Source organism: Apodemus sylvaticus, chromosome 7 (assembly GCF_947179515.1).
Source record: "Apodemus sylvaticus chromosome 7, mApoSyl1.1, whole genome shotgun sequence".
Taxonomy (NCBI): Eukaryota; Metazoa; Chordata; class Mammalia; order Rodentia; family Muridae; genus Apodemus; species Apodemus sylvaticus.
In genome coordinates this window covers 94,947,182-94,965,849 of record NC_067478.1, presented here as the reverse complement: position 1 = coordinate 94,965,849, position 18,668 = coordinate 94,947,182, and the positions used below count along the sequence as shown (strand labels likewise).

At 49.1% G+C, this 18,668-nt stretch overlaps 1 protein-coding gene across 2 annotated transcripts; it reads left to right on the top strand.

Moving 5' to 3' along the window:
* Window positions 1-4,994: 4,994 nt before the first annotated feature.
* On the top strand, window positions 4,995-17,179 carry Robo4 (roundabout guidance receptor 4). Of its 2 annotated transcripts, none has more exons than XM_052188687.1 (18): window positions 4,995-5,099; window positions 5,515-5,847; window positions 6,085-6,242; window positions 6,438-6,558; window positions 7,286-7,413; window positions 7,505-7,733; window positions 7,996-8,108; window positions 8,774-8,942; window positions 9,096-9,281; window positions 9,406-9,448; window positions 11,319-11,455; window positions 11,555-11,818; window positions 14,268-14,375; window positions 14,585-14,744; window positions 14,892-15,134; window positions 15,263-15,621; window positions 16,233-16,439; window positions 16,546-17,179. In XM_052188687.1, exons 1-18 carry the CDS (start codon window positions 5,069-5,071, stop codon window positions 16,554-16,556), a joined length of 3,000 nt encoding a protein of 999 aa, XP_052044647.1. In that variant the 5' UTR covers window positions 4,995-5,068; the 3' UTR covers window positions 16,557-17,179. The 2 variants fall into 2 exon arrangements, with proteins under 2 accessions (XP_052044647.1, XP_052044646.1); XM_052188686.1 differs by having other exon boundaries at window positions 4,995-5,138.
* The last annotated feature ends 1,489 nt before the right edge of the window (window positions 17,180-18,668 follow it).

Below are 18,668 nucleotides of genomic sequence, written 5' to 3'. Positions count from 1 at the left end.
ATTTTGGAAACTGGAAAAGCCAAGATTAAAGTCCCTACACCTGGTAAAGTCCTTCCTGCTTCATGGTCCTAGGCTTTGGGGAGGATTTATTCAAATGAAATTCTGAGGTAGTTGTGTTGACTAGTCTTTAACGTAAATTTGATACAATCTAAAGTCATCTGGAGGAGGATGCCTTAAAAAGATACCTCCTTAAGATCTGTTGTAAGGCATTTTATTAGTTAGTAATTAATAAAGGAGGGCCAAGTCCTTTATAGGTGGTGTCACCCCTGGACTGGAGATTCTGGGGTCTATAAGAAATTAGGCTGAACAAGCCATAGGGAGCAAGCCAGTCAGCAGCACTCAGCGTGGCCTCTGCATCGGCCCCTGCTCCCAGGCTCTTTCCCTATTGAGTTTCTGTCCTGACTTCTTTAAATTATGAACAACAATGCTATGGAAGTAGAAGCCAAATAAACTCTTTTCTCCCCATGGTGTTTTATCCCAGCAATAGAAACCCTGACTAGGGCAGCAGTGCTGTTTTTCATAAAAGAAGATGAAAGGAAACTATTTGACTAGGCACTACATTGGGAAGAAAGATCCTGTTTCTGTTCTGGAAAGAAAGCATTAAAGAATGCTTAAAGAATCTTCCAGATTGCACCTGATTCAGGGTCCTTCTTTCCTTGTGCCTTCTTCATAAATATTCCTGATATGACCCAATTCTACAGGAGTGGGCCCTTCCTAATACCCTCTTATTGAGACACCACACATTCCCCCAAGGCACTAATGCTTCCCAGCTGGGAACAGTAATCAACACAATGTGCTCACACACAGGTAAGCCTGGTGGTCTTTGGCTAGGAGGCATAACAGATGGATATCTATAGATGACATCAGCCTTTGAACCCTCCAGTTGGACAATGTTCACTGTAGGTGTGATCCATAATTACTTGAAAAAATGGAGGTGATGTGGAGTTGAGAGAAAAGATGTGTTGCAGCTGGTAAGATGACTTAGAGAGTGGGTAAAGGAGCTTGCACCAAGCCTGACAACCGACAACCTAGAGCTTTGTAGAAAGAGAGAACCAACTCCTACAAGGTGCCCTCTCCTCTCTCCTTCCTTCACATTCTCACTCTTTCTCTCTCTCACTCACTCACAGACACACACACACACACACACACACAAAAGTAAAAAATAAAGACTTTAAGAGAGCGTTTGTGTGTATACACAGATATGATTTCAGGCTTTAGGATCAGGAGCAAGCACTAAGATATAAGTCGAGCCAGCAAAATGACATCAGGACACTATCGTAGCCAACAAAGGGGAGTCATCATTGTGCCCTGGCTTGACTCAGTTTCCCTCTAGCCGTGGGCAACTTGGGACAAAGATGAAAAGCTTACACATACTGACACCAATCCTTACTTGAGAAGGACTACAGAAATGGCTCTGTACTTAAAAGCACCGCTGCTCTTGCAGAGGACCAGGGCTCACTTTCCCACACTCCCAAGTTGGCTCACAGCTGTCTGTAACTCCAGTCCCAGGGTATCCTATATGTTCCTAGGGCACTGCAGGCAGAAGGAGCCCAGACACACAGGAGGGGAAACACCCATAAACATAAAATAGAAGTAAATAATTTTTAAAAAGAAGAAAAGAGAAGACACAAAACAGGCAAGGCCTTTAGGCCCCGTGTATCTAAGGTTGGCTGTGGTTCACTGTAGCCAAGCTGGTCAGGAAGAGGGCGGTGCTTTATTGTAATGCCCCCAGTTAACCTGTAAGCACCCCCAGCCCAGGGACCAGGCAACTTCTTAGAATTCTGGGAATTGTAGTTCTTAACAGAACCTCATGGGGAAAGTACCAATCAATTTGTCCTTACTAAGGGCCATTCTCAGCTGGAAAATTTCAGAGCATGGTCCTAACTTTAGTCCATCTCTCAGTCAGTATTTAATATTTAATAAAGCTTGCCTTAAATTTGGCTAAAATGGTGGGCTTGTTATTTCTCTGGCAAATCTCAAGATTAACAGTACCAGGAACATTTAAGGGTCAATGAACATATATGGAGTTTTAAAAAGCATACTTAAATGCTCATGACTCATGTGGTAGGCTCTTCCTTAGCCTGTGGAAAGGAGACAATTGGAGTGCTGGAAATGAATGTGTATTACTGAGTTTGCCTGGATGCATTTGGAGTTTTAATGTCCTACAGGAATGGTTCACAGTCGATGTTTGCTGTGATCGACTTCATAGCCCTTAGGATGTTTCATGGATGAGGAAATGACCTCAGAGGGGTTTTACAACTAATTTCAGGTCACTTGTTCAGAAGAATAGATTCTTATCTGTATCTGGCTTCAAATACCACTTAAGTTTGCCCTTTGACCCTGACAGCTTGCAGAGGAATCCCCAGCTGCATGTGCATAAAACACAACTACAGGAATCCAGAGAAACAAGGAGTCAGACATAAAGAGACATTTGCTCTGAAGGACCACTCAAAAGGCTGCCTGGTCCTTTTCCTCTCTTCTCTCTCTTGCAAACAGCCAAAAATAGACTACTCACAAAATATTAGAACTAGGGGTAAAGAAAGGTACAATTTAAACGGTCACTGGGGCTTGCATGTCGCCAGCCCCCTAACGTAGCCAACTTCCCCAAAATAGAAAGAGACAGGAGGTGGCTCCCATGCACGATGCAGTCTCCTGACTCATGGGGTAGGCTCTTCCTTAGCCTGGGGAAATGAGACAATTTGAGTGCTAACGGACCAGGTTGCTGGAAGTGAATGTGTATCCCTGAGTTCCGCCTGGATACATTTGGAGTCCTCATGTCCTGCAGGAATGGTTCACAATGTTCCTGGTTGGCTTCAGTTCTCAACAGACGGCTCTTCAGAATAGTGAACTTTGAGTGTGGGGCAGGACACATGACTATAGGTAGAGGCTTCTCTTCCGCTGCCATGGACTCTGGGTTCCAGGCCTATGTGACCCCCACTCCGTCTTTCTGCTCCGATGTTCTTTCTACTCAGCTGAGCTCAGAGCTGGCAATGAATCTGAGCTCCTTTGAGACTGACCAGTTTTTTTCTTTTGAGGAAAATATATGCAATCTTTCTGGATCATAGAAACTGAATAGAATCACGTTGGCGATGGAACATTAGCAGAGAACTTGGTAAGTTTTCATAAGTAGAAGCAAAAATGCTGAGAAAGGACTGTCGCCAGTAATAGCATTCTTGTGGAACTCGGCCATTCTTGGACCCTGTGTACCTGGGAAATCCCAGGTTCATTGGATCTGCCTGCCACACCCTTTCCTGTCACATCTCTGGCTGACTTCAGCCAATGTAAATGTCCCTTTCTTCAATCTGACCTCACACATCCTTGACACAAAAGGCCCAGACTTGGCCAACAACACCCTTAGTGCTTCCATTTTTGCTTTGCTTTATGTTTTGTTTTGTTTTGTTTGAGACAGTGTCCATCCTGGACTAGACTCAAATTCATAATCCTCTGTATGCAGGGATTCCAGCCATGTGCCACCACACCATTCCTGAAATCTCACATTTTAGTTGGACCACAATCCAGACCCTTCTATTTAGAATCACTCTATTCACATCTACTCTGTAGCCCACGGACCCACTCAATTTGTTGAGACTGTCGTGTTTTCTTTCATTGATTCTGCCTTAAATCTGTCTTAATCAGTCTTAATTTGTCTCAGGAGAGAGCGGGGGGTGGGGGGGAGAGAAGAAGAAGAAGAAGAAGAAGAAGAAGAAGAAGAAGAAGAAGAAGAAGAAGAAGAAGAAGAAGAAGAAGAAGAAGAACAAAAGTCCAGTGGTTAGGGCTGAGGCTGATCCTGAAACCCAACAGGGAGGGGAGGAAGGGAGAAGGGTCAGCTGTGTTGGGGGCCTCCAGAGAAGCTGGCCAGAACAATTAAGAACAAAGCCTGCACGCTCTTCCGCTGAAGCCCAGAGGCTGGCCTTGGCCTTCCGTGAACAGCTCTAGGAAATGGCTGAGATTCCAGATTTGGAAGGAAGAGACTGGTAAACAGGGGCTGGGCTCTGAGAAGAATGCAGCCTCTCTGGGTTTTAGGGAGGAGACAGTGCAGTCAGCTTAGTTGCTGTGTGGGTTGTTAGCTACGTAGACGCCAAAAAAGACGAGTATCAGGCCAGCAAGCCTCTGGGAAGGCTTCATTCCAGCCATCTTCCCAAAGCCCACACTCACCCCACTGATGATGCTTCCAAGACCTTCGGAGATGGGACATGCATAAAAATGAGCCAACGCAGGTGGCACTCGTGTGTCAAGTGTCCTGTGTCTGTGCTCGGTAGTTTTATGTCTAATCTCATTCCAGTTTTACTCTGGATCTCAATGTGGCGTCTACTATTAATATCCCCATTTCACAGATAAGAAAACTGGCTTTTCAGATGAAGGCATCTGCCCAGGAGCCCACAGACACCATTTCCAAGTCTTTTGAAGAAAATGTGGACACAGTCCGTGGGTTTTCAAAGTTTTAAGGTTCTGGGGTCATTCCTACTTTCTAGCCTCCCAAGACTCAGTCTATCGGCTCCTGGGGAACCGACCAGAGCTACGCACTCGCTACCTCCTAACCCCCATGCGCCCCGGGATGTCTTGGCCTGCAGCCCCTTTGGATTCTATCTTCAGCTCCTTACTCCTGTGTCTGAGGCTCGACTCTGGTCTTCATCCTTCTCTGTTAGGTGACTGACTAATGGGGAAAAAACAGAGACCAAGATTTAAGCATGAGCTTTGAATAGAGCTGTGACGTCGGCAGATTAAGAGTATGGGTACAATTGGGATCGGTGTGAGGATTTCATTTAAGAAACCCTAACTCAGACGTGAAGTAAGCCCTTAGCCTGCCTGCTGTCAGCATCCTGCCTGGGGGATTACAGCTGAAGTGTGGAGGTCAGAGAGTTTCTCACCTCTGGTCCCCTCCCAGTTCTCTAAAGCACCGAGGGCCAGGCAGGAAGCATCCATTTCCTCAAAGCTGCTTCCCTACTGGGACAGAGTCTCAGTCACAAACAACTACCACCACCCCACCCCTCCCCTTCTTCCCTTACTGCTGTGAGCTCAGAACAACAGGACAAAAGTGTTTGGGACAGGAGAGGAGCTGAAAGCAGCCATGGGCTCGGGAGGAACGGGCCTCCTGGGGAGTAAGTGGCCTCTGCCTCTGCTGCTTCTTTTCATCATGGGTGAGTGGGGCCCTCTCTCTCCTAACCCACGCACTCCTGGGTTCTGGCAGGATCCACAGTCTGGATCCACGGTCTGGGTCCAAGGCCTGCAGGACAAAGGACGATCTCCTTTGTCTGGCGTCTTTCTTCTAATTCGCAGTGAAGTTCCAGAGACATAGATGGGGGTTGAGGGTCTAAGCATGAGCGTGGTGTGTGTGTGTATGTGTGTGTGTGTGTGTGTGGCACAGACCTTGACCTATGAACTCAGATCCTTTCTCCTCCTAGTTAGCGTCTTATTTGGAAATAAATGATCAGTAATGTAAGCCTACACAAGACTGCAGATTGCTACACAAGACACAGAAGGGGTGCAGTACAGGAGTCTCTCTTTCCCCCTTAGGAGGCGAGGCTCTGGATTCTCCACCCCAGATCCTAGTTCACCCGCAAGACCAGCTACTTCAGGGCTCTGGCCCGGCCAAAATGAGCTGCAGAGCATCAGGACAACCACCTCCCACTATCCGCTGGCTGCTGAATGGGCAGCCCCTCAGCATGGCGACCCCAGACCTACATTACCTCCTGCCTGATGGGACCCTCCTGCTACATCGGCCCCCTGCCCAGGGACGGCCACAAGATGATCAGAACATCCTCTCAGCAATCCTGGGTGTCTACACCTGTGAGGCCAGCAACCGGCTGGGCACAGCAGTGAGCCGGGGTGCTAGGCTGTCTGTGGCTGGTGAGGCTTAGGAGGGTAGGCCCAGGGTGAAGTCGATGCTTGTGTCCAGGGAAATATGAGGGTCTGTCTATGAAGGGAGCCCTGGGCTGCGGGTCTTGGGATGGAGAACCAGGTTAAACTAGACATAGAGGGGCAAGGAAATGGTAGAGCAGAATTGGGTAAGCGTGTTAGGATAAGCCAAAGAAGGACTCGGGGCAGGTAGACATGCTCCCTGCTGATTTGTTGACCTCCCAATAGTCCTCCAGGAGAACTTCCAGATCCAACCCCGGGACACAGTGGCCATGGTAGGGGAGAGCTTGGTTCTTGAGTGTGGTCCTCCCTGGGGCTACCCAAAGCCCTCAGTCTCGTGGTGGAAAGACGGGAGACCCCTGGTCCTCCAGCCAGGGAGGCGCACAGTGAGTGAAGCCCCCTTGCTGGGAACTCCTTTGCCCATACATCATCCTATCCTGGGCACATCAAGCAGCTGACCCGCTCTCCAGTGGCACGTCCCTGGGCAGATCTGAGGACGGGAGGGCGAGGACACTGCAAATTGCCCTCCGACCTCTAAGCTTCTCACATTGAAGACTTCATGGAGTATCTGCACCTGACAGGTATCTGGGGATTCCCTGATGGTGACAAGAGCAGAGAAGAATGACACGGGGACCTATATGTGTATGGCCACCAACAATGCTGGGCAGCGGGAGAGCCGAGCGGCCAGGGTGTCTATCCAGGGTAAGCCCAGGAGTATACAATCCAGTAAGGACTCGGAAGGGAGCTCTATGGGTAAGGGGCTTGCCTCAAGCATGTGAAGACTCGGGTCCCCGGCACCCATATAAAATCAGAGTATGGCAATGTATGCTGATAATCCCAGTAGTGATGTGGCATACAGACAGGTGGACCCCAGAAGCCACACAGACAGTCTAGTCTACACAGTGAGTTCCAGGTTCAGGGAGAGACCTTGTCTCAAAAAAATAAGACGGAGAACAATAATAAGGGAAGACTCCGTTGTCAACTTTTGGCTTCCATACACACGCTCATTCACATACATGCATGTGATTTTTAAAAAAGATTTATTTATTATTATATGTGAGTACACTGTAGCTGTCTTCAGACACACCAGAAGAGGGCATCAGGTCTCATTACAGATGGTTGTGAGCAACCATGTGGTTGCTGGGATTTGAACTCAGGACCTTTGGAAGAGCAGCCAGTGCTCTTAACCGCTGAGCCATCTCTCCAGCCCACAGACACGCATGTGAACATATACTTAAACCCACACTCAAAGTTCAAGGTAAGGTAGGAGACTCCAGTCAGTGTGGTGGCCACGTATGGGGTTTGGGATCCAAGTGGTGAGACTAGAATGGACATAGGAATACCCTAGACCTCAAAACTCTGGCAGCCCAGTCTGTCGACGATGAAGATATGTTCTACTCCTCCATCCCAGCCCCATGTTCCTCCACAGAATCACGGGACCCTAAGGAGCATCTAGAGCTTCTGGCTGTTCGCATTCAGCTGGAAAATGTGACCCTGCTGAACCCAGGACCCGTGAAAGGCCCCAAGCCAGGGCCAACTGTGTGGCTCAGCTGGAAGGTGAGACAGAGGACCCAGGAAGCACCCAGAGTTCAGGTGAGGACTGCCGTGAGCTCCTTAGTCCCTTTTCCTTACTGTGACTTCTTCCCAGGTGAGCGGCCCTGCTGCACCTGCTGAGTCATACACAGCCCTGTTCAGGGCCCCGAGGTCCCCCGGGGACCAGGGGTCTCCATGGACAGAAGTGCTGCTGGGTGGCTTGCAGAATGCCAAGCTTGGGGGTCTCCACTGGGGCTGTGACTACGAATTCAAAGTGAGACCGTCCTCCGGCAGGGCTCGAGGCCCCGACAGCAATGTGTTGCTCCTGAGGCTGCCTGAGCAGGGTTAGTGGAGGACTCTGCTTGGCTCGGGTGGGTGAGGGGGTGGGGAGGTGGTGTCTCACCTATGCCAATCCAATCCAGCCTGGAAGTGCTGGGAGCTCAGGGGAACTTCCATTTGTGGATTCTCCTGTGCAGGGTGAAGCAAACAGCTGTAAGACATGGCTTTCCTTAAGGAACTCTGGCTCTCCACACCCCAGTCTCTCTTTTCACCCTCTCACAGAGTCCCCTCCTTTAGCACTTCTAACAGCCTCTTCCTCTTCTCCAGTGCCCAGTGCCCCACCTCAAGAAGTGACCTTAAGACCTGGCAATGGTAGCATCTTTGTGCGTTGGGCTCCACCACCTGCTGAAAACCACAATGGTGTCATCCGTGGTTACCAGGTATTCCTACAGAGTGACCCTGACCAGCATTTCTGTCCCCTGGAGTGCCACATAACCTTTCCCTGACTGCTACAAACCAGCCTCGAAGTCAAAAAGTGAAGGGATTGGTTTTTCTTGAGCAGGGAGCAAGGGCCTATTTACTCTGTCAGATCCTGCCAACTCTCTTGTAAGCTCCTGTCTCACATTATCTCACAAGTGGCCTTAGGCACATGGAAAGTCAGATTGTGGTCATAGATGGAAGAGGAAGGTAGAAATCGAACCAGATTGGGTTAGGCATAAGTCTTTAAGACCAGAGTGCTCCAAATGTAGGTGCTGGGCTGGCAAGAGGCAAATCACCTGGAAACTCCTCTTGGGTCCTTTCCTAGGCTCCCTGGATTGGAAAGTGAAGATGATGCTTGGTACCTGTGTTTTAGCAAGCCTCTTGGCGACTCTAAAGCAGACCAAACCACTTGTCCTAGGTGTATTGTAACAGATTACTTTGCTTTTCTGTCTAAAAGGAAGTCTCTCTTGATAGAGGAGGGGGCATAGGGGCTGTGGTGTGTCTTGTGGGACAGCCCCCAGGAAGATAGCACCCTTAGGAAGACCACAGGCCCATCTGCATATGAAGTGTTCTGCTGCTGTTGCCTGGTACAACAGGCAACTGATCACCTTTGCTGGTGCCCTAGGTCTGGAGCCTGGGCAATGCTTCATTGCCTACTGCCAACTGGACCGTAGCGGGTGACCAGACGCAGCTGGAGATCGCCACACAAATGCCAGGCTCCTATTGTGTGCAAGTGGCTGCAGTCACTGGGGCTGGAGCTGGAGAGCTCAGTACCCCTGTCTGCCTCCTTTTAGGTGAGGGAAAGGTTCTATCCATATCCTCCACCCCTCCCCCATGTCATCCTGTCTCCCTGTCCCTGTCTTACATTTCCAGCTCCTTTCTCTCCTGCCTGTCGGTCCCCCTCATTACCCCACTTGCCCTCCCTCTGAGCTCCGCATCCCTAACAGAGCAGGCCATGGAGCAATCAGCACAAGACCCCAATGAACAAGTTCCCTGGACCCTGGAACAGCTGAGGGCCACCTTGAGACGACCGGAAGTGATTGCCAGTGCTGCTGTCCTGCTCTGGTTGCTGCTGCTTGGCACTGCTGTGTGTATCTACAGACGGCGCAAAGCTGGGGTGCACCTGGGCCCAGGTAAGAGAACAGAGCCCATATGTTCAACTCTCCCCAGGGCCCACACAGAGGCCATGGGGATCCTGCCTAGATCTCTAGGAAGATGCTGGGCTCTTCACGCAGCTGTTCCCTCATTTTCTTCCAGGTCTGTACAGATACACCAGTGAGGACGCCATTTTAAAACACAGGTGAGAGGCCAAAAAGGAACCCTTAGGGAGATCCGAGAGGTCAGTGAGTAGAGTCCCAGCAGAAATTCAGGTGGAATTTTTTTTTTTTTTCTGAGACAGGGTTTCTCTGTGGAGCCCTGGCTGTCCTGGAACTCACTCTGTAGATCAGGCTGGCCTCAAACTCAGAAATCCACCTGCCTCTGCCTCCCAAGTGCTGGGATTAAGGGCATACGCCACCACCACCCAGCAGTCAGGTAGAACTTTTCTCTACAGTCCTGCCAGGCAGTATAAGGTCCTAGTACCTGAAGCTCTCCTGGACTCAGTGTGACAATGAATCTATAGTCCTCTTGTCAGCTGAGCGACCTACTTCAGGCCTCCTGACCACCTATGTGTTGTCCTTGTCGCCTACTCTCACTACTCTTGCTGTGAAGTGAGTAGTGGCCTGCAGAAGATGAACCCCGGTGTGTCTACCTCTGTGTTCCCACTGTCTAGCTGACTGCATCTTTCCATTCTATAGTTGCCTCTTGAGCCATCCAACTGTCTTGCACTTGCTGCACACTTCCAGTAGGGGGAGCCTAGCTCCTAGGTCATAGATTGTTATTCATTGTTCCAAACCAGGGCCAAACAATAGGTACCTCTGCTCCTACTGCTTAATTACCAGAGTTAGTCTCCCTCCAACCTCCCCCCACCCCTGCATACATACACCATTAGCTGAGTTTTACATTAGAAAAACATTTCCTCTCATTGTCAGCTTCATTAGTCTTTTCTTCGCTCTGGGTCTGAATTAGTTAAGGAGGGTTTATTGAGTACCTACTGTGTACTGGATGTGGCAGTGAGTACCTACTGTATACCTGATGTGTCCGGCCCTCAGGCTACCAATTTTCTCTCCTATTCTCAGCCCAGAACAAGGTTCCAGGCTGCCTGGCACTGTGTTCCTGAGTTTTATTTTGTTCTCTGGCTTCTCTCTTGCAACTATATCCTGCCTTAGTCCGCTCTGCTCCTCTGAAACCTCTTCCCTTGTCCTCGAGAGAACTTCTATTCAGATCGGTTCATCCATTCCTTTGGAATAATCTTGACCACAAACTTGCAGACTAGGCAGCTACAGGCAGGAGAGCAACCTGGAGTTGGACATGCAGTGTGGACCAGATACATGGAAGGGGACAGAGAAACAAAAGAAAGAGGCGCCCACACTTACTGTACAAAAGAGTGGGTGAATAGCTTGCTATATTCATGGGAAATGTGAGCCATTGTTCTGGCTGGGATATATGGTATATAAGCCAGAACAAAGGGTAATGCTAAAAGCTGGAAGTCCAACCAAAGAAGCTTGGCCGTGCTAGACATCTGAACTCTGCCTTGATAAACAGGGAGCAGTTGAAGGTTCTAGGCAAATTAATTTTAGCAGACTGCTGATCGTGAAGGATTGATTATTCAGGCAGTGGGAAGCCAATAGCCATTATAGCAAGCTTCTAGTCTACCAACAGAATGATCGCAGATCTCCTCATCTCAGATTTCACAACATCAGTCTTGTCTTTTAACAGCTGAGGCTCTCTCTGTTTCCTGGGTTGTGCAGCTAAACTGTAGCAGGTGGGAATTTTCTATTTGTGTTTGCCTGGTTCCATATTCGTTCTTTTCATCTCAGTGTCTCTAACAGTTGCTCCTAAACCCCCCAGCTCTGGACAAATTAGCCTTCTCCTGATTCCAAGATCGAAAATATATGCTGAATTCAGGGACACCAAGTCAGAGAGAGGCCCTCGGGGGACTGCAAAACCTGAAAAACAGCTATAAAGTTAAAACAAACACTACCATTTCTGCTCCTCTGAGCTGCACGTCTTGATGATTCCTATTCTTCCCTGCCTTACCTTGTCACTCTACCACCCCACCACTGTCCCAGGATGGACCACAGTGACTCCCCGTGGCTGGCAGACACCTGGCGTTCCACTTCTGGCTCGCGAGATCTGAGCAGCAGCAGCAGCCTCAGTAGTCGGCTGGGAATGGACCCTCGGGACCCACTAGAGGGCAGGCGCTCCTGTAACTATGCCTCCTGCCCAGGGACCTCGGGGATGCGAGGGGGAGGAGGAGTGAAATGTGCTCACTATAACTCCTTTTGTCGTTTTTTTTTAATGTCAGTGATCTCCTGGGACCCCCGGAGCCCCGGTGTACCCCTGCTTCCAGACACTAGCACGTTTTACGGCTCCCTTATTGCAGAGCAGCCTTCCAGTCCCCCTGTCCGGCCAAGCCCCCAGACACCAGCTGCTAGGCGCTTTCCAGCCAAGCTGACCGGAACCTCCAGCCCCTGGGCTAGCTCAGACAGTCTCTGCAGCCGCAGGGGACTCTGCTCCCCACGCTTGTCTCTGGCCCCTGCAGAGGCTTGGAAGGCCAAAAAGAAGCAGGGTAAGTATGGGAGAAAAGCCACACTCTGGGGCAGATGGGGGTGGGATTAGTAGTGGTAATGTGGTCCGCTGGCTTTAATCAGGCCCGACTTGTCATTGTCTCCCAGAGAACACAGACCTTTATCTCCACCCGCAGCGGAGATAAAGTTCTTCTTTACAGTAGTGGGCCTTGGCTCTGCACTCAATGTGACATAGAGAACATTTGACAAGCACCACTGCATGCCCAGCATGGTGGATACAAGAGACTTAGGGCACATCTTTTTCTTTCTTCTGAACACCATCTGTGACCACCGGCAAACAAATACAGGTGGAGCCTGGCCAAAGAGGATCAGCGCCGGGCGGTGGTGGCGCACGCCTGTAATCCCAGCCCTCTGGGAGGCAGAGGCAGGCGAATTTCTGAGTTCGAGGCCAGCCTGGTCTACAGAGTGAGTTCCAGGACAGCCAGGGCTACACAGAGAAACCCTGTCTCGAAAAAACCAAATACAAAAAAACAAAACAAAAAACCAAAAACCACCCCCCCCAAAAAAAGCAAAAAAACCCAAAAAAAACCCAAACAAAAAACAAAGGGGATCAGTGCTAAAAATATAAATGAATAAATAAATAGACAAACAACAACAACAACCTAGGTTTTTTCAGAACTCATGTTCCACACATTACACAGACCACTGCTTGGACACTGACTCACAATTTGTTTCTCAGAGAGAAATATATATAATCAGCCCTCCTTATACACAGAGTCTGTATTTGCAGGCTCAACCATCCAGGGATGAAAAATGTTCTTCCAAAAGATGCTGGATCCAGTCCCCTATAACATGAAGAGATACCTGTAATACTTACAGGACAGATTTATCTGTTTATTTCCAGCTGCCTGTTTTGACTTTCTAGAAGACAACTATAATCTCCATTTCTCATGCAACTACTTGTGTTGTTAGAGAAATGTGCCAGCTGCTTTACTTAGATTTGTTATCGTGTTTAATCCTTGAGGCAGATTAGGTGGATGAACATTGTTTCTGAAATTTTACAGGGAGAAAAAAAATGACACAATGATTGGGTAGCTTGTTCAAAATTCCAAAATAAGATGCAGAGCTCAACTTTGAAGCCAGGATGATTTCTCTCCAGAGGCTAGAGAATTTCCAGGGAATGACTTAGGAAGGCCCCTGCTTTGAGGGCTGTTTTCCCAGCTGCTGCCCTACAAAGCAAGGCACTATACTTCATCTGCCATCTTTATGGACTTTCTGAATGGCTTAAAGAGACTTAGCCAATGTCTTTATAGTCAGTTGTTTTTAAGTAGATAAAATCCAACTTCAGGAAAAAAAGGGCAAGGGTAGATGAAGAGTGATTAAAGAGCTTGCTCAAAATGGCCAGTTTTATGTGACTGTAAATATTAATAAGCTGGCACTCTTTCCCATTTTGCCTCAGGGCTATTGCATGATCAATCTTGAGTGGTAATGAAGCGACAGCTATAATAGTTGGAATAAGCCTCACTTAGGGGTCATAAACTCATGGATTAAGCCTGCAGTTGGCACGCAGCTGGTCCTGAATTCAATCCTCAAAACCAACCAACCAAATAAACAAACAAACGAACAAGCAAACAAACAACAGTTTTCTTCTGTGGAAAGCCACAGTGACTTAAATGGAATATATATGGTCCCTCTTGGAACATTAACCGTTCTAGGAAAAGAGAAGTTATTTTCTCCAGCCATTTATTTCTTTTCTTCCTCCCTCTCTTCTCTCTTCCTTTCTTCCCTTCACTGCTGGAGCCTGAATCAGGGGCTTCACATGCTAAGCACGAGCCCTACAATTGAACCACACCCTCATTTCTACAGCCATTTCCTAGGAAGCTTCTAATTTTGCCTCAGGACTTCCTAGCATGTCTTTTAGCGCTTTGGTGGCTCACCTCACTCTAACCCCGTCTTCCCACCTCCCCAGCCAAGAAAACAGTCAAGTAGCTCAGGACAAGGGTAACCACTTGCAAGTTGAGAATTGAAAATCACTAGCAGATTCCCTCTGAGAAGAGGAATACTTGTCTTCGTGGAGCGGAAATCGATGGGAGAGCGGAAGGAGAGGCTAGAGATCAGGAACATCGAAGAAAAGAACGTTGGTTTTGGAATATCTGTCTGGAGCCAGAAGCTTTACAATCCGTTTTTATTGACTCCTCAACATCACCCTTTGAAGTGGCTGTTGAGAAATGAAGTTGATGTTCATAATGCTTCGTAGCGCTTCGTAACGCTTGATGCATTTCATGGAAGTCATACAGCTAAACCAGCCAGTGGGCTTTCCAGTTTATCAGGGATGGAGGAAGATGGGAGCAGAGAGGAGGAGCTCACTCCCTCCTTCTCCCTGTAGATTCAAGGTCCTCAGTGAGTGAATAAACAAGGCTAAAGACAGGGCCTAGGATTGGGGCTGAAAGCCTTCTCTTGCTGCCCCTAACAGCTGTCTTTCCCTTGTAGAACTGCACCAAGCTAACAGCTCCCCATTGCTCCGGGGCAGCCACCCCATGGAAATCTGGGCGTGGGAGTTAGGAAGCAGAGCCTCCAAGAACCTTTCACAAAGCCCAGGTGAGAGATATCCCTAAGGGCACGTGAGGGATAAGGCAGGTTTTCAGGCCCACCAGTCCAGGCGCTCCTTGCTTCTGCTATGGTGTGAATGTGGGGTGGGGGTGGGGGTGAGGGGAGAGTTGTGATTAAGTGGACTGGGCAGTACACTGGTGGTCTGAGCAGGTTGGGATCTGGACTGCATGGAATTCTAGGGAATCTGTTGTTCTCAGGCCCAAACTCTTGTTCTCCACGAGAAGCGCCCCGAGCCGTGGTAGCCTGGCGTGCCCTAGGACCACAACTTCACCGTAACTCCAGTGAGCTAGCAACGCGTCCACTCCCTCCGACGCCCCTTTCTCTTCGTGGAGCCCCAAGTCATGATCCACAGAGCCAGTAAGAGGGCATGGGTCAGGAAACAGAGTTGGGACACTGAGGGCGTCGGGGTTGTTGATGAGACAAGACCAAGGCTGAGTGAAGTGGCTCTGCAGAATGATTGAAGAGTAACTAATGAATCTGCCGTCTCTCCCATCCCCCACCCAGGTGTGTGGAGAAGCTCCACGCTGCTCCCTCCTCTGACCCACTGCCAGCAGCCGCGCTCTCCATCCTCAACTCTTCCAGGCCTTCCAGCCCCCAGGCCTCTTTCCTCTCTGGTCCTAGCCCATCCTCCAGCAACCTGTCCAGCTCTTCACTGTCATCCTTAGAGGAGGAGGATCAGGACAGTGTCCTCACCCCTGAGGAGGTAGCCTTGTGCCTTGAGCTCAGTGACGGCGAGGAGACACCCACGTGAGTATCCGAGGAGAGCCGAAACACTACAGCTAAGCACGCTAGGGAGCATACATGCCGGGTCTCACTTGCCATGCTCCCGCTACTGTACGCTAACCAGTGTCCTGTCGCCCATTTTCCCCGTTCAGGAACAGCGTATCACCTATGCCAAGAGCTCCTTCACCCCCAACAACCTATGGCTACATCAGCATACCAACATCCTCGGGCCTGGCAGACATGGGCAGAGCTGGTGGGGGCGTGGGGTCTGAGGTTGGAAACTTACTGTGCTCACCTCGGCCCTGCCCCACCCCGACGCCCAGCGAGGGCTCCCTGGCCAATGGTTGGGGCTCAGCTTCTGAGGACAATGTCCCCAGCGCCAGGGCCAGCCTGGTTAGCTCCTCTGACGGCTCCTTCCTCGCGGATGCTCACTTCGCTCGTGCCCTGGCCGTGGCTGTGGACAGCTTCGGTTTCAGTCTGGAGCCCAGGGAAGCCGACTGCGTCTTCACTGGTATGTGGGCCCGCCCACCGCCCTTAGAATGGACACAGCTCCCTTTCTCCCTAAACAAAAGTCAAGGTTTCCTAGTCACCGTTAACAAATAAAAAATATATAAATAAAAAAATAATAAATCTATATAAAAATAATATATCCGGGTCAAAAACGCCCATTACAAAAGGAAGAGGATATCTAATGGTAGGAGAAGAGTAAAGGGAGTCAGAGCTGGTCTGGAAGAAAACAAGCCAAACCACTTTCTATAAAGAAACACATATATCAGCCGGGCGGTGGTGGCGCATGCCTGTAATCCCAGCACTTGGGAGGCAGAGGCAGGTGGATTTCTGAGTTTGAGGCCAGCCTAGTCTACAGAGTGAGCTCCAGGACAGCCAGGGCTATACAGAGAAACCCTGTCTCAAAAAAACAAACAAAAAAAACAAAAAAAAAAAAAAACAAAAAACAAAAACAAAGAAACACATATGTCAGGTCCCAGCGGCTGCAGCAGTTAGGTTATATGTAGGGGTAGAGATGTATGCGGACTCTAAACCAGTCCTAAGCTTTCTGCTGTAAATTGGTCCCTAGGAGGTAAATATTACACTTTCTACTGACTGATCTACTTTCCTTGTCAGATGCCTCATCACCCCCATCCCCTCGGGATGATCTCTCCCTGACCCGAAGCTTCTCTCTGCCTCTGTGGGAGTGGAAGCCAGACTGGTTGGAAGATGCTGAGATCAGCCACACCCAGAGGCTGGGGAGGGGGCTGCCTCCCTGGCCTCCTGATTCTAGGGTCTCTTCCCAGAGAAGCTGGCTAACTGGTGCTGTGCCCAAGGCTGGTGGTAAGTATCTGGCTGACTGGTTAATATGATGACCTTGATTGAGAAGTCCTAGAGAACAGTCCAAGGGAGCCTGGAATCTTAGTAACTATTCTCCTTCAACTTCCAGATTCCTCCTGAACTGTCCCTGAGATGGCCAGAAGAGCACCCAGACCACTCTCTTGTCTGTCCCCAGGCCTTCTCACAGGTGGAGGTCTTGGTCTATACTTCTCTGTAATAGAGGTCCATCATTACTGGGCTTCTGGAGAGCTCTGTCACTGTGATTATCAAAACACATGAAAGCAAACCAAAATATGATCAAGGGAGTCTTGGATTCCCACTGAGAACAAGACACCATCTTCAGGACATCAGACTCTCCACAACCAAAACCTTTGGCTTGAGTAAGCCTGGCTCTGTTCCCCACCCATGTGGATCACGGAAAGACAGGAAGCCAACCATGTCTTCAGGAAGGACAGAAATGTTTGTTGGGGAAGGCTATGGTGGAGGACCTGTGGAAGAACCCTCTCATAGCTACTTGGACTCTTCCCTTAGAGGCCAGCTTAGCCCTTTTCCCCAGTCACACCATGCAAGGAAACTAAAGGAGGAAGGTCATGGATGCAGTGGGCCCTATCCGGTGTCACAGTGGGATCAGTGGGGGAAGCTGAAGGAGAGGACGCGGGAGAGCATGGAACCGAAGCACTATTCTCATGCTGCTGGCACTGTGAGCTCAAGGAACTTAATTCTATAAAACTGTAAAGACTTGAGTTCTGTGACATCTTTCCTTGGGCTCTATTTTGGGAAGGGCACCTGCAGAGATGTAAGAGATACCTGGCTAGCGAGGGAATCGAGTGTTCATTGTTACTCAGAGAGCAGCCTCATTTCTTTCTGGTGTGCAATCGAAGGGAGGGAGATACACCCAGCAAGTTTAAACGAAATGTAAAGAAGAAGAGCAGGTGGATCTAAGGGTCTGTGGACCTTGGGGGGCCAACTCCGGTCTTCTCTAGCCCCAGCTTTGCTCCCTAGAGTTCAGTACCAGGTGGTGTCTTAAAAATAGACAGACAGCTAAATTCCACGGAAGGTAGAATCATCTGGAATACTTGGCTAGTGGACAGGTTTTAGATACAGCTACAGGACAGTCTGGTGGAGGACATGGGTTCCGAGCCACTGAAAGCCACTAACGGGAGGGCTATCTGCATCTCTCACACATGCTGGGTAGGGTCCTGGGCAGAATTGTGCTACTGAGTACCGTCGTAGCCAAGAAGATACTTCTGGTGTGTGTGGAAGGAGGGTGTGTCCGCAGCAGGGCCCAATGGTGCTACTTCTTAAACCCTGCAGCTCTTCTTGAAGACCACTCTGAGTCAGGAAGCCAAAGGGTTTGATCAGGGTGACTGATTTCTGAGATATGCTCAGTGAATCAGCCTGACTGGTTGGCAGGATCTTGAAAAAAAGCAATGAGTGTTGCAAATCCGTTCAATTCCTTTCCTATTTTAGATTTTTCTTTCTTTCTCTAGCTTTCTGGCAAAATTCCTCTCAAAACTGTTCCAACTCTCTTTGCCAGACTGAAAGGGGAAAGGGTATCTGCACGCACCAATATTCACGTCAAAGTGGAGGGTGATGTCATAGCTCTGAAGGTCCAAGCTATTTAGAGCACTGAGGATAAAGCAAGCAGCCAATGTGTGGGTCAGCTCTGGGGTGAGAGTGATAGGGACTATGACGCAAGTCTATGACTGTCAAACTTTAGATACAATGTTGCTAAGAAGTATCTTTTGCAGACACCCTCAGTGAAGGAGCCTGGGGCCATGAAGCACCTATTTTCTTCTTGGCTGTGAGGTCACTCATATATTCTTCGTTTTGTTTTTGTTGGAGACAAGGTTTCATGTAGCCCAGGCCCACCTCAAACTTGCTGTGTAATTGAGACTGGCCTTGAACACTTAATTTTCCTGCTTCTCAAGTTCGGGATTTATAGGCAAGTGCCACCACACTGGCTCTCTTTGGGTGTTTGTTTGTTTTAAAGATGTATTTATTTTTTATATGTAAGTACACTGTATAGCTAGCTATCTTCAGACACTCCATAAGAGAGCATAAGATCTTCTTACGGATGGTTGTGAGCCACCATGTGGTTGCTGGGATTTGAACTCATGACCTTCGGGAGAACAGTTGGTACTCTTAACCACTGAGCCATCTCTCCAGCCCTGTTTGTTTTAAGATGAGTGAGCAGATAGACCCTGGAGAAAGGCACCAAAGAAGAGGTTG